The 15,209-nt window shown below is 40.2% G+C and overlaps 2 protein-coding genes across 5 annotated transcripts in view; one reads left to right on the top strand and one right to left on the bottom strand.

Annotated features, from left to right (window-relative positions):
- tm4sf5 (transmembrane 4 L six family member 5) overlaps positions 1 to 15,209 on the top strand; it is a 394,180-nt gene that overhangs the window by 326,779 nt on the left and 52,192 nt on the right. The gene's annotated exons all lie outside the window — the stretch shown is intronic.
- The window catches only part of chd3 (chromodomain helicase DNA binding protein 3), a 47,312-nt gene that overhangs the window by 28,186 nt on the left and 3,917 nt on the right, over positions 1 to 15,209 (bottom strand). For all 4 annotated transcript variants that reach the window (XM_061032088.1, XM_061032086.1, XM_061032087.1 and 1 more), the window contains exons 5-19: positions 13,452 to 13,696; positions 12,341 to 12,480; positions 12,104 to 12,233; positions 11,822 to 12,015; positions 8,481 to 8,756; positions 8,090 to 8,293; positions 7,195 to 7,418; positions 6,898 to 7,029; positions 6,698 to 6,800; positions 3,618 to 3,809; positions 3,330 to 3,530; positions 2,805 to 2,942; positions 2,075 to 2,196; positions 1,611 to 1,784; positions 672 to 813 (exon numbers count right to left, since the gene is read on the bottom strand). In XM_061032088.1, coding sequence (XP_060888071.1) covers positions 672 to 813; positions 1,611 to 1,784; positions 2,075 to 2,196; positions 2,805 to 2,942; positions 3,330 to 3,530; positions 3,618 to 3,809; positions 6,698 to 6,800; positions 6,898 to 7,029; positions 7,195 to 7,418; positions 8,090 to 8,293; positions 8,481 to 8,756; positions 11,822 to 12,015; positions 12,104 to 12,233; positions 12,341 to 12,480; positions 13,452 to 13,696 — 2,617 coding nt within the window. The remainder of the gene's footprint in view (positions 1 to 671; positions 814 to 1,610; positions 1,785 to 2,074; positions 2,197 to 2,804; positions 2,943 to 3,329; positions 3,531 to 3,617; positions 3,810 to 6,697; positions 6,801 to 6,897; positions 7,030 to 7,194; positions 7,419 to 8,089; positions 8,294 to 8,480; positions 8,757 to 11,821; positions 12,016 to 12,103; positions 12,234 to 12,340; positions 12,481 to 13,451; positions 13,697 to 15,209) is intronic.

Genomic DNA, 15,209 nt, shown 5'->3' with positions numbered 1-15,209 from the left:
ACATGAATGGAGCCCCGATTCTACGATTCACCATGGCAACAGGTGACAAAAAAGAGATCCTCGTACTTAACCATCTCGAAATACATCAATATATTCATGTGGCCACAGGCTACGGTGAATATGAACAGGTTTATAAGAAGGAAACAAAGTAACACTGCTGCAGCGGCAAAGGAGAGAAAGACGGCTGCTCGCGTCTATTAATTTAATATTTAATCAGAATTATAATATTGCAGGTCAAAACTGGAAACCTACAATTTATTTTCATTAAGCCAGTTCTCTCTGGTACGGGCTGGAGTTACCCCTCTTTCTCGGTTTTGAGTGACCTCCTCTTCTGAAACGGAAAACCAAGAGTTTCCCTCATTTCAGGGTTAACTGACTCAAGAGTTTGTACAAAACCTTCTTCCTGAAACGGGCCCCTGTATCCTGTACTGTTCTTTTATTGTGGTGCTTGTTTTTGTGTATCTTCATTAAGTTCTATCTATTTTAAAGCCAACTGAAAAATAGCCAGATTTTTAGACTTACGAGCTATTTTTAATCTGCAGTCACTGAGAGGTTGATGGCTTCTAAAAAAACTTTTAAAAGAAAACCTAAAAAAGCAGAAACATCAAGTGTACAGAAACAAAAGCAAAGCACCGGGCCTTAGAACAGAGAAAGTGTGGAACAGCACTCACTATGGAGGCAACGGGGAAGAGGTAGGGGTGGTTGCAGCACTTCTTTAGGTCCATCATGATGTTGAGCAAGGAGACCTGGTTTCCTCCACCTTTTGAGTTCAGAGCCTCAAAATTCTTTGTCAGAATCAGCTTGTAGTATTTCCTGTTTAAAAACACAAAGACAAAAAAAATGCTTTTCTTGAGTACTCAAAGACGCTTATAGAATACCAACAAGAGAATACAACGCAGAAATAGTCTAAGAGAAGGAGCTGGTAAACACGGCTCTAACAACAGTACAGCTTGCGGGACTCACACTTCTGACTCATTGTAGACATGAAAGAGGTCAAAATGCTTATTAACAATTTAGGTCTAAATTGTTAATAAAGTTGATCTTCTTACTACAAGTGTTGCTGGAGCATTTTGACCTCTTCTAAGCCTTTCACTCTTCATGCACCTTGGTAGTTGGTGAATTTTGTGCCAGAAAATCCTCTTTTTCATTGTAGACATGACACAGACGTTTAAACAGGATACAATTGATGTCTGCTGTATTTATATGTTAAATGTTACACATTACACTTAAGAGGTAATGATGAGTATTTAGGTGTAAAATAAAATGTGGTCATTTTTGCTTAAAATTTGGAAATAAGGACGATGTTTTTTATGCTGACCTCCACGGGCCCCCACCATGTGACTGGGCCCAAGAAAGCGTCCCCCTTTATCCCCCTTATGGGCGGTCTGGTTATGTAGTGCGCCCATACGGAGGCTACAGTCCTCGTCTCATCCACAGTGAAGTCAATATAACTCGGACGAATAATTAAAGCTTTATGTTTTCAACGGGATGTTTTCAACAAAAACAACAAAGTCAGTCAAAAAGTGATATATATTCACTTCACTATATAAAGTCTATGACGTGTTGATGTAAGTATAACTGAATTTTCTAGTTGTGTCCGTGTATCGTACTTCTGCATGGGGCTCAGCTCAACTCTGACGATCAGCTCGGTCTTTGCCGGCATGTTTTTGAACACGTCGGCCTTCAGTCTCCGCAGCATGTGAGGCCCCAGCAGGTCGTGCAGCTTCTTGATCTGGTCCTCTTTGGAGATGTCTGCAAACTCTTCCAGGAAGCCCTCAAGGTTACTGTGCAGAAAGATGGACAAGGTGATTAACCAGTGAACTCCGTCTTTAGCAAATAAATGAACGTCTGAGTTTTTTAAAAGAATTAAGAACATTAAAACAATATACTATTGAAAATGACTTTTTTATTATTTTGCCAGTAGTTAGTAGAGTAAAGTAAAAACCTTTTTGTAAAGTTAATATTTGAGTTTACTAAGAAAACATTCTTGTAAAATATGTCATTGTGTTTGTGTGTGTGTGTGTGTGTGTGTGTGTGTGTGTGTGTGTGTGTGTGTGTGTGTGTGGAGTTGTACTTGAAGCGGTTGGGTGTGAGGAAGTTGAGCAGGTGAAAAAGCTCCTCCAGATTGTTCTGCAGAGGAGTTCCTGTCAGCAGCAGTTTGTGGTCAATCTTATAATCGTTCAGGCGCCTGAAGAACTGCAAATACAAAAAAATACCATCATGTAATTCACAGTGAAAATCGCTCTCTACATACGTGATATGAAGCAGTTTCATCAGAAAAAAAAGAAACACTTTCATGTATTTGCGTATAATGCATGGTTTAAGTATCGTAGTGAGGTTGATGAATTACTTTATTGTAATTATGGCTGTCAATATAAATGTTATCATAATTCCATAATCAATTAAAAACATGATTGAACTCATATGTACAGTAGAATCACAATTGTCACTATTTCTGAACACTTAAACCTTGATGTAATAGAGCTTAAAATGTTTTGCCCTAAGGGTTTATGTTTTATCTAATATGAGTACTAAGGACTCTCGTAGAAATTATTTTGGTGACTCTTATCAGATTGACTTCAGAAGACTTACAAAATACAAAAATGACCACAAAGTCATTTCTCAAAGAAAAATCAACAATACTAGAATTTAGAGATTTAGGTTGCCATTACACAGTTTGTCCACCAGAGAGAGCTGCTGAGTTGATTTTACAGCAGTATAATATCCCAGTCAGTACATGTCCTGGTCATAATTCTGTCAACATAAAAATATCAATGAAATACATGAAGAAATATGTCAGGTACCTTGGACTGATTGTTCTTAAGGCGGTGAGCCTCGTCCACAACCAGACAAGCCCAGTCAATGGACTTCAGCGCCGTCTGGTCGATTGTCACCAACTCATAGGAGGTCAGCAGCACGTGGAACTTGATTGTGGCCTCTCTCTGCAGGATGTGTTTATGATTACAGGTTGAGCTTTGACATGTGCACTGAAAGTGGTCATATAAAAATTGTGTTTTTCCTCCCAAGTTCCTTCAGGCCTGTAGGTAGTGTGTCAAAACTGGACAATCACGAGGAAATCAATATATATGGAATATTATGGAATAAAAGGCTAAATTATAACAGGTCAGATTGTGGGCTTTTTTCAAATTACGGTGTAGCGTGGACTTTCTACAAATAAATCTGATGGATCTGTTAGTAAGTCTATTAAGTCTATTTGTGTAACACCCTTCAAAGTTAAAAATGTCTTTATGTTAAGAATAAACAAAAAAACTGTGAAAGTTCTACAATTTCTCAGCCCGCCCTTCATGGTACACCTCTGTTCTCCTTACCCTCAGTTTGAAGGCCTTCTTCCCTCCTTTGACTGCCGTGTCATCGAAGGAAAACTCGTTCTCTCTGATGATGGCTCTGCTGTCCTTGTCTCCTGTGTACGTCAGCACATAGAAGTCAGGCGCCCACATCTCAAACTCCCTCTCCCAGTTGATAATGGTGGAGAGCGGAGCGCTGACCAAGAACGGACCCTTAGTGTGACCCTGAGGATTCACAGAAACCCTTCAGCATCGACCTTCACAATTCGCTGGAGTAAAAGGAATACTTCTAACATTAAGGGGCTCTGGTACCTCTTTGAAGAGCGAGTACAGAAAGACAATGGTTTGGATGGTCTTGCCAAGTCCCATCTCGTCAGCCAAGATGGTGTCTGTACCCTGAGCCCAGGAAAACCTGAGCCAGTTCAGACCCTCCAGCTGGTACAGGTGCAGCGTCCCACCTGTTGATGTCACAAAGTCCGGCTGCTCCTCGTATTTTATTGTCGGCTGGGAGGTCACAGGGAGGGAAGAAAGAGTAACACTTAGCAAACTTTTTAGATCACAGTTCATTGTTTTTCAAGTTGTAATCAGATTTTTTTTAAATACAGAGATTATATAGCAGTGGTTGCAAATGTGTTTCACAACATATAATCCTTACCTTATCTAAATACTTTTGGCTTTCTTATCTTGTCCCAAGAAAAAAAGCTTTGCTGTCTTAAGACAACTTGTTTTGCAAATATTTGGGTTTGTTCAACCTGAACACAATGACTTGATGCAAAGCGACAGCAATCCTCCCAATCTAAATTCCCTCATTTGAAATTCAGATTTAGGAAAAAGTTTGCAGGATAAATGTGGGGCCTGTCTAGAAGGAAAGGAAGACTTTTCAGAGAGCCTTCCTCGAGTAAGGGGCCCTTCCTAAGCAGGAGGACTTTCTACTTGCAACCCAACAGGAATTTGGGGCCAAGAGTTTGACCCCTATGCTATTGGAAGAAAGTGTGTTTGTGCTTGTTCTTGTTTTATTAGCTTTGACAATTAGTGTTGTTATCGGTGTCAGAAAAACAAAGAAACACTCAAAACAATGGAAATAATTCAACTTGACCCTCTAATAATAGCACCAAAAAAAGGGGCCAAAGTCTTAAATACATTTTAAAAAGAGAAAGCACAGATCATTTGCTAGCAGGAGACTCACCTATCACAACAGGAACATGAAAAAGTAAAGACTATGGGGTTAGAAATACCTTCTTCAGCTCATTTAGAAAAGGCAGCAAAAGAAGGGTGGCACATCTGATTTCTATTAAGACAACATTTGAAAACAAGGCCCCAGGAAGTGATGGCTTTTCGTCTGAAAGGTACAACATTTTAAGAAAGGAACTAAACCCAGTGTTACTGGCATCATTTAATCAAACATTAAAAAAAAGGAAGCCAACGCCCCTCATGGAAAGAGGCCATCATCACAGTAATGATGTGAAAACTACAGGCCAATGTGACTAAAAGTTAAGAATACATTTTATCACATGTAAGATTTGAAACCTTTATGCCAGAATTCTCATATTTAACAGCTAACGATCATTAAATGCAGCAGTGTCACACATCAGTATGAGACAAAGTACATGACGTGTTTTCAGCAATCGTACAAACTCAAATCCGATCTGTGGACACAAAATAAATGAACTAGGAGCCCAATAAGATTGATCCACCAGAATCCTGACACAATCATTCACCGACCAACAACGTGCCAACAATGTTCCCTTCAAGTTGGTTTTGGGTCAACGTAAAAATCTATTTACTGACTTTGGGAGTTGTCATCTTATTTCTCTCCCTTAAGATGAAGTGTGAAATTATAAGATGGACAGAAGCAGGTCTATATGCTCTTCCTTTTTTTTTAAATCAAAAAATCTGTTTGGTTACTAAAAAGAAGAAAAGGTAAATCAAACTACACCTTTAATTCATTTTTTTCAAAATAAAAGCCTTTTTTATTTGATATTCCTTTTTTCAAAGTTGTCTGTATGTATTGAGCAGATTGTTATTTTATCTTTCACTTTATTATCAAAGTGCCCTCCATTTTCTAAAAGACATTGAGATAAACAAAATAATATGAAATATATTTTATGGAAAGGCTTTCATTTTCCCTCAAAGTCCAAAAGGACAGATTCTACAGAATATGGACCAAATGGACTGAACATGTCAAACCTATAAGACAAGATTTTATTTGACTTATTAGAGTACACGGGTGATAGTTCCATCATTTACTTTTCATCCGTTATGCTCTGTATTTCATTTTCTTATTTTCCTTCTCTACCCCTCCAAGCTGAAGGCTTCCTGTGTTCTTTTGTAAATAATTTTGGTTCATGGAAAAATCTTTGGAAGAGCTAAATTGTTAAATATACTGCAATCCTCAAACCCATCTCGTTCTGCTAAAAAACATGCTCCAATGTTTGAAAGTTTGAGAGAGGAGTCTTGAAATTATTACGCTATTACGTGAAATTGTGAATGTGAAGAGAATGCTTTTCTCAAATAAAAAAACAAAATGAAAATAAAAAACGTTGAGATACCGTTGAATCAAACTTTCTTTATCAGGACCTTTGCTTGAGAATTCAATTAGAATTGCTAATTCTAATTGAATGACCCTGAGCTAGATGCTGAAAACCTCTGCTTGGAGGAATTTGGGTTCAAGACTCAGTTAAGTGTATTAAGAAATACATCAGGCCGGATTCCCCGTGTGAATTAAACAGATTGACCGCAACACAGAGGCCTAGTCAAGAGTAATTTCTGTTATGTACCAAAATATGATGAGAAATCAAACAACTTCAACTCTACATTAGAGATAAATGGGAAAAGGAAGAGAGAAAACCCAAAGAAGAGTGGTACGATATGTGTAGGACACAGCATAGAAATACAAGCTCTAGAATGTGGAGGGAATTCTGCTCTAGTAATATCGTTAGATTTTTCATCACACCAAAATAAAAAAAAGAGAACTACATGATATGGAGAACTTTACACACAACTTAAGGCTACAACAATCTTCATGCTATGGGAAATGGAAAAAGTAGATTGACAACGTCTGTATTGTATTGACTATTTAATAAGAGGCTTAATTGTTTAATGTAAATTGACACCACAGTCTGTATTCCTGGTTTATGTGGTTTAACCTCATGATGAAAAGCAAATAAAACACAAGTCAGAAAGGAAGCAGATATAAATCTGACTTCACGATGCTGAAACTAAAGCTGTAGCTACAACTTTAAGAAGGTGACGATCAGCTTTGACAGAGACAGACTGTGTGTAAAAGTTCAATCTAAAGAGTTTAAAGTTTAAACTCTGACTCATGAGTTTTTTTTATTTCTATAACAAACCCAGCTGAAGAGAAGTCAAACTGAAGAAAAAGGTAAACTCACATCAGTGACTGGTGAGGCCGGAGACTCCTCCTCCTCTCCCTCCTCCTGGTTCCTGCTCCTCATCTTCCTCGGTTTGTCCGGATCCTCCTTCATTATCGTGTCTCTATGATCACACACGAGTCAATACATTAATCAACAAAACGCCAGAAAGACTTTTTGTTCTGTCAGTAATGGTGACATTTGTTCCCAACTTGTCCTACCTGTGTCTCCAGTAGTTGCCCTTATAAATCCCAAAGTCAGGGATTTCCAGGTCATCTCTCTCCCAGGTGCACTGGTCGTATGTCAGGTCTCTCCATTTAACCAGGTAATGGTACGTTCCCTTCTTATCCACACTGATAAAGAGGCGTCATACAGTGCTTGTATCATGTGTGAAATGTAGCATCTTATTTCTAAACCCTTTCCTAACCAACAAACAGAATCCTGCTGTCTGACAAATGATGTATTACTTTCTATTTCTCAGTATTAATACGCTTTTTTACAAAGGCAGACCCCTCTACCTGTGGTTTATGATGCGGTGGATCATCATCCACTCCGGCTTGATGCCGTATCTGTAGTACTTGTCCTCCATGATGGCGTATTGGGGGTCCTTGGCCCTCCTCTTCTCGCTCTTCCCCACTCCGTTCTCATCCTCTGCGCCCGAGCCGTAGTCCAGGCTGGGCGGCTCGTCCATGTCCGTCTTCCTCTGGTAGTTTCTGTACATCACAGAGTGGAAGATCTCCAGCTGGGGAAGGAGAGAGAGGAAGTCCTTAACATTAGCTAGAGATTATTTAGAATGCTTCAGTTTCAGCTGCCAACCTTTTCCAAAATGACTCCTAAACGAAAAACAAAACAAAAGCAGCTTCATTTAAGTATCCATGTATATATCTAAAGACAGAAAATAATAATAGAACACAAGGGCAACAACAGAAGCTCGTTACAGTTCATTCATACAATTCAAGTAGATGTTATTTCCAATGTTTCTAAATGTAAAAGTATAACCTTGTGTCTCTTTGTGTGAGCTCAGTATGGAACATTTAAAATAGAGAATGATTTTTTATTCATTTAAATCAATTAAAAGACACATATATTTGTACAGAGAAATTCTTCAACACAGCAAGTAGGTGGAAACATGATTTGTAATACTAACATTGCTTGCACTAGACCGTCTTGGTAGCTTCGACAGGACTCTGAATTGTGATGAATAACATGAGATACTCTTTCATTTTGCTGAACTACAACTAAACCACAAGACAAATTTGGTGTCCAAAAGTGATGCAAGACTGATGAATAATGTACTGATTGCACATTATGTTGTATGTATCCCCCGTACAAACAGCTGAAGAGTTTATAGTGCTCAAAAAACGCACTGAACTCTAGCATCATTTTGGAGCATTGGCGATGATGTATTCTTACCTGCAGCTCGGTGATCCAGGTGCAGTGCCAGAACGACTGCGCGGCTAACTTGACGAAGAACTCCCTCTCGGCCCGGCCCTTCATTGGAGGCGGCAGAGGAGCGTCGGGTGGGGCGTCAGGGGCGGGGGGGACAGGAATGGGAGGCGGAGGCTCGCCCCATCGCCAGTGGAGGATTTTCTGGACCCGACCTTTGATTGGCGGGCACTAAAAGGGAAATACACATACTCATTTATTACTCATATCTTGTCTAAGAATAAGATGACGTGCACATTTTGGAAGAAAAACAAGTAAATACAAAATTGTTGAGTACTAAAGATCAATTTGGATGAGATGACAAGGAGTCTAGAATCCGTCAAAAACAACCCTGAAGTAAAGAACTAAAGCGTCTCACCGTGCATCGTGGACACAGCCACTCTCCGTTGGGGATCTCCGGCAGCGGCGGGTTCAGACAGTGGATGTGATAAGAGGAGGTACAGGTGTCGCAGCACAGTAGTTCTCCTCCGTCTTTACACACCCGACAGAACTCCATGTGGTCGTCATCCTCCTCCTCGGCCCCTGCACCGCTAGGGAGCCCCGCACAGACCTCTGATATCACTCGGTCCTCGCTGTCCTCCTCGTAATCCTCAAAGTCCTCGTCTTTCGCTTCCCACTGGATTCCCTCCTTTTCCTGGGAAAAGAAACATGGACGGCTGATTGAGCAAAAGTCTGAATGCTGAGGAGGAGACGCTTTTTCGATTCCTGGACTAGCAACATCAATTTGAGGTTGGAACTTCAAACGCTGGCACTTTCACCTTCATCATATCAACCCAAAGATGCCCTCAAGGAAGGAATGTATTTTATCTGAAGGTAACGACCTGATTAATGCAAAACTAGTCCAGCAAAGGTTGACTTTGTGTCTAACTGTCCTGTTGTATTGAAACTGAAAAGAGATTGAACCAATCACAAGACAGAAGGCGGGACATAACGTTGGGATGAATTTGATTGGATCATCAGCTTCAACAAAGCAATTTAATTGGTTGTAAATAATTAGTAAATGCCCTTGAGTTCATCAGACATTTGAAAAAGTTTCACAGGAAGAAAATGTGAAGTTATTTTGATATCAAAATCAAAATGTAAAACACTTTTTTTGAAATATATTTTTCAGATTACGGCGGATAAATGCAAAATTAACACTGCAATGCTGGATTAAAACCTGGATAATGTATTTTAAATTCATGGTACCTTTAACAAGCCTGTTAAAGGGGACATATTATAAAAAAAATCCACTTGTACAGTGTTTTTGAACATATATTTGGGTAACCTGAGTGTCTACCTAACCACAAAATGTGAAATAAACCCATCCAGTCCTTTGTTTGTGGTGTGCATAAGTCTTACAACACAGAGGAAAATGTGCACTCCTTGTGATGTCACAGTGGGATTCTGGTTTAAAAAAATCCCCTCCTCTGGTATCTCCACCCATGGACTCCACCCTCAGCCTAGAACAAAACTTTTGCACAGGTCTGCCATTTTTATTCTCTCTGCAGAGGAGTGATGTCTACGGGGAAAACTCAGGGGGGGGGGGGGGGGGGTCCATTTCATTTAAAGAGACACACACACCAAAACGGAGCGTTCTGAGAGAGCTGGTTTCTACAGGGTCACAAACCTCCTCTGGTGCTTGATTCATGTTATATTTTGACCAAAGCACAGCACAGATGTTTCATTTAGACCACAGGGGACTGTTTGAAAAGGTGGAGAAGCGGGATAATATGTCCTCTTTAAGCCATATTTACAGACAACTCTCAGTATGCGACACAAGCTAGCGTCAGCGTCAAAATCAGCTTGATTCTATTGTAGTAGTGCGAAGTGGCGCGCCATTTCTACCTCGACGCCCTGTTTCTATTTTCCTCTCTGTGGCTTGAGTAGACGGACGATTAACACGGAAGGTGGGGGCTCTATAAGGCACTGTCACTCTCTTTTCTCTCAACAGAACACATTAGCTTATTTTACAAAGGAGAGATAACAGTGCATTAATAACAGACACATCCGTGACTGAACTGTTGAACTTTTTTATTTATCAGTTCAACATAGCTGTTTATTGACGAGTTTTTGAGTGTTGTGATTTGTGTCAACAGCTCCTCAATACAAAGCACCACACTTCCGTTTGTCCACCTTCAACACAAAAGCACTAGAGGTCATCATGTCTGCAAGGGGGAAACTGAAATTCACAGAGCAAAGACTGAAATATTAAACGGATGCAGTGTGGACAGCGAGTGTGCAATCATGCGTGATATCCAACGCCTGCGCGCTGTTAGGACACGGTGTTAGGATGCCACAACGAGAGCAAGACGAAAACTACAAACATGCTATTTCCTCTGGAGTGGGAAAGCAACGTTTTTCACACATTGAAATGTTCTGTAAGTGTTTGTGCCTCATCTGCAGTATCAGCGTTTTAGTCAGCAGAATAAGCAGTGCTGAGTTGGAACTCGGAAGTCCACTGTTGCACAGGACTGACTTGAAACACTATGAGCTGAAAAGGTGAAGCAACGCTTGAAAAACAGCAATCTCTATTCAATGAGGTTAACCTTTTACTGGTGCTGTGATTTTAAAGGAAACAAGAATAAGTTATTCAGGGACCATAAAAGTAAAACTGAAATGTTTGCTATCACTGATGTACAGTTTGGTGTTAACACAGAGGCACAGAATGTGTCTTTACGCTTTGTAAGCTTTGGGTATAAACACGTGGGAACAATAAGTAAGCCACAAGATTAATTCATTTTTTATATGTTGTGAGATTAAATGTAAGTGATATGTAGCAAGTAGCTCTCAGACACTTTTATTTTCTTAAATGGAAATGAGGTTGGAGGCAACAGATCTAGCTTTTGGTTCAGTTTCAAATGCTATATGCCATCATCACTTCCTAACAGATCGTTAATGTCGGCTGTCCCTTTCTTCACAAGTGACTGTTGCTTGTAACAGTTGGTCTTATCACATGCTTGTGTATGTTAAGTTAGTAGAGCTACACAATCATATTGCAGATTTTGCAGTTTTTGGATAAAGGTAAAATATGTGACAAGAGAACATTTTTATGAGCTACTGCTCTTTTTTTTTAAATGTAAAGGTTCATGTTTGTTTACTAACGCAGACCTTAATACAAATGATATCACCATGATCTCAAGCAACAGCAGAAAATACTGCAGCCCATAGAACAACTACATCTATGAATCATCACTTTCTGTACTGTAAGGTCTGAACTACAACACGTCTTTTAATCTTGTTCCTCTGTGTTAGCATTTTGCTTGAACAGGTAAATAAAATAGAGAAACATCCAAACATCTGGGAAGGGCACATTAAGTTCACTTATATTAATTAAAGGGAAAACAAGAACCCAGGACTGTCTGGCTCATACTTCAAGTATAACAAATACAACTTTACACCATCAGAACAAAGTAGGAAATGCAATAAATGTTTCCTGGAAGTGCGGATACAGCTGATTAATCTAGACTAGTTTCAGCATAAAGACAAAGCAACGTGTCATGGAAACATAAAATGAAAGATCTACATCCACAGCTCCCCTTCAGGTATCCATCTTTATGCTGTTTTTATGTATGCTGAGATTTGTGAGGAAGCTACAATTCATGTGCTACTTCGAGCAAGTATAAACAAACCACTTTTGCACTCCTGTTTCACTCAAGCAGGTACAAATAAATATGCAAATAAGGTCAAACATAGAAAGCAGGAGCAGGTGGTACTCACACAGTGCGGGCAGCTCCACTTGCCCTCAGGGGCTTTGTCCAGCTCGGGCTCCAGGCAGACAAGGTGGTAAGCTCGAGGACAAGTGTCACACAGAATGATCTCTCCGCCCTGCTGACACACCTCACAGTAGTCCTGATGATCCGTCTCGTAGCCGTCGCCCTCCTCCTCACCTGGGACTGGAGGCAGCGAGACATCTGGGGTAGACAGAGACGTCTTAAATATGACTGGAAAGTTGTTAAGTATACTTGACACAAGAGTCTCGAAGTGATGAACTGTGCTTACTTTTCTTCTTCTTCTTTGCTGGCCGCCCTCGTTTGTTCTTCTTGACCCTGCCGGAGCTGTCGGAGCGAACCGAGGAGCTGTGAACGCTAGAGTCCTCCTGCTCCGACTCGTCTTCGTCCATGTCCTCGCTCTAGTGCAAGGCAGCGGAGAGGAAGTCAGCCAAACAAGGAAAAAAGGGTAAACAATTAACAGAAACTGGAAAAATAAGAAAAAAGATTGCAGAAGATTTGAACTCACTGAGCAACTTTTCTTCCTCTTGGCACCAATAGGCGACAGTTTGATCCTAATGGGTGCCATCTTTTTAGCCTTTGCTACAGCCAAAGCCTTCTTCTTGTCTGGAACTCGAGGACTTTTACTACGCTTCTTATAGCCAGGGCCTACACAGATGAAATTGTGTGCAATGTTTAACATAAGATTTTGAAAAAAGGACAGTAAATAAGAATTTTGTGACCAAAGTTATCCAGATAGCAGTCTCAGAAAAGCCTCCAATGTGACCTCAAATTAAAAAATGAAGTACTGGGAGCGGATGCACTGATTAGATGGCACAGCTTATTAACCCTCTGGCTTGTTATCAGCGCACAGTTCAAAAGCCAGCATCCTTGATGATACTGGGGATGCATTAATGCACATGGCATGGGTAACCTTAACATTGTGAGGGCACCATTTATGCTGAACCATATGTACAGGTTTTGGAGACAACATATCCTGCCAAATATAGACAACTCCATTTTCAGGGAAGGCCTTGCAAGACAATATCTAACCACATTCTGCACTTATCACAACAGCATGTCTCCGTGGTAAAAGAGTCCAGGTGATAAACTGACCTTCCTGCAGCCCCAGCGTGTCACCCATTCAAAATGTTTGGAGCATTAGGAAGTGTAAGATAAGACAAAGGAGACCCTGTACCTGTGAATTGCTGAAATCCTACATTAAGCATGAAAGGTAAAACATGCCACCTTTAATAGAAAGTGTCTATTGTTGTTAAAATGAAAAAGGGATGTGACAGAATGATAAACCCTGTCCCTGTCCAACAAAGGAGTTGCTGGTATCAAATTTAAGGAGGGCAGATCATTTTCCAAATGAATGAAAAAACTTTCAAATCATGAAGTTTTCTTTTTCATTTTCATAAACAAAAAGTCACAACTTTAAGGAATTTTGGGTTGCAGTTAGTAAATGAGCTTGTAAACAACAACCAAAAGCTGTTCACAAACCATCAGAATCTGTACAGATGATTGTTTTTTTCTTCATGTACCTTAATAATGCCAAACTTCCTGGTCCGGGGACAGTTTTCAATGTAAGCTACTTTATAAGTGGCACAGGGAAAGGAAGGTTAAAGATGGCAGCTGACCTTTTCCCTCTTTTGTCTTTGCCTTTCTGATTGGCGGTGGCGGTAGCTGTGGTGGTGGCTCAGGCGAGGCCGTCGCCGCAGAGACCTGCTCAGCGACAGCGATAGCAGCGGCGGCGGCGGCGGCAGCGACCGCGGCGGCGTTGCCTTTGAAGGGGTTGTTGGAGCTGAACTCCCTCCACTTGGCCCCCAGGATGGTCATCATCTTGGACATGGGGATTTTAGGGTTCTTCTTGGCTATCATTGGCCTATGGGACAACAAAGTAAGGATTGTTCAAATGTTTTAGAGAGACAAAAACATCCAGGCAAAACTAAGCAATCTAGCAATTTTCTTCATTTGATTTTGGCAGATGTTTAAATTAGATTCATATGCTGTGGTTAAAGGCTACGTTTGTTTATCATCTGCAGCATGGCTTAGAAGAGTTTATTAGGAAAGCTCTGTCTGCCAGCGGAGCAGAAACGGACAATTACTTCCTGACATCAACATGCAGCAGACATTATGGTTTACCTAATGTTATCAGAGTCAGATCAGGTATGAGACTCGTGTATCTGTAGGCAGGGAAAGATGTTGTTGAATGGTTCTGCAAGGATAGAGGGAAAGTCTCGAAACAAGAGCCTGACAGATATGACTTTCTAGACTGATACAGATCTTGGAGGGAAAATAGTGATAACCAATAGGGAGTGGATGTAATGGAGATTTATGAACTGGAAAGAAAACTGCCCTTTTGGATTGTCTTTCCAAATGATATAGTATATCAAGCGTGCAATTATTCATTATTGATGTAATATTGAAAATATAATTGAAAATAAACATTTCAATTATTGCAACTTGATCAAATTTGCGCTTTTATTACAATTGATATCAGTTAAAGAGGACATATTATCCCCCTTTCCCACCTTTTCAAACAGTCCTCTGTGGTTTAAATGAAACATCTGTGCTGTGCTTTGGTCAAAATATAACATGAATCAAGCACCAGAGGAGGTTTGTGACCCTGTATAAACCAGCTCTCTCAGAACGCTCCGTTTTGGTGTGTGTGTCTCTTTAAATACAATGACCCCCCCCCCCCGAGTTTTCCCCGTAGACATCAGTCCTCTGTAGCGAGAATAAAAATGGTGGACCTGCGCTAAAGTTTTGTTCTATGCTGGGGGTGGAGTCCATGTGTAGAGATACCAGGGGAGGGGAGGGGATTTTTTTTACCAGAATCCCACTGTGACATCACAAGGAGTGCACATTTAAAAAAGAGCAATTTCTCTGTGTTTTAAGACTTATGCAGACTACAAACAAAGGACTGGATGGGTTTATTTCACATGTTGTGGGTCTGTAGACACTCAGGTTACCTAAATATATGTTCAAAAACACTGTAGAAGTGGATTTTTCATAATATGTCCTCTTTAACTTTTGAATGATCCCAGATGATGAAGAAACTCAATATACTGGTTATACAAGTTGCCTTGTTCAAATGCCGTGTTCATGAATGCCAATCAAATTACATTAAATATTAACCCAATACCCATCATATCACAAAATGTTTAAAATCATAATAAAGAATTGAGCGGCCCTATCTTCTTTCTCAGTTTTGTTTTTTGCACTGCCCTGCACCTACCTGTTGTGTGTGTAACTACCTCTTTTTCTAAAATCACAATAAAGCCATTTTTTTAACTAAAGTATATAATAACAGTGAGTCGAGGGTCTTGGTGATTCCCACCCCTTGTAGATTGTGCAACAATTTTAAACTGAGAACATTATCGAATGTATTTAAC

This window comes from Labrus mixtus, chromosome 23, assembly GCF_963584025.1.
Source record: "Labrus mixtus chromosome 23, fLabMix1.1, whole genome shotgun sequence".
NCBI classification, from domain to species: Eukaryota; Metazoa; Chordata; class Actinopteri; order Labriformes; family Labridae; genus Labrus; species Labrus mixtus.
Note: the sequence above shows the minus strand (reverse complement) of the source record. Positions and strands in the feature narration are given on the sequence as shown.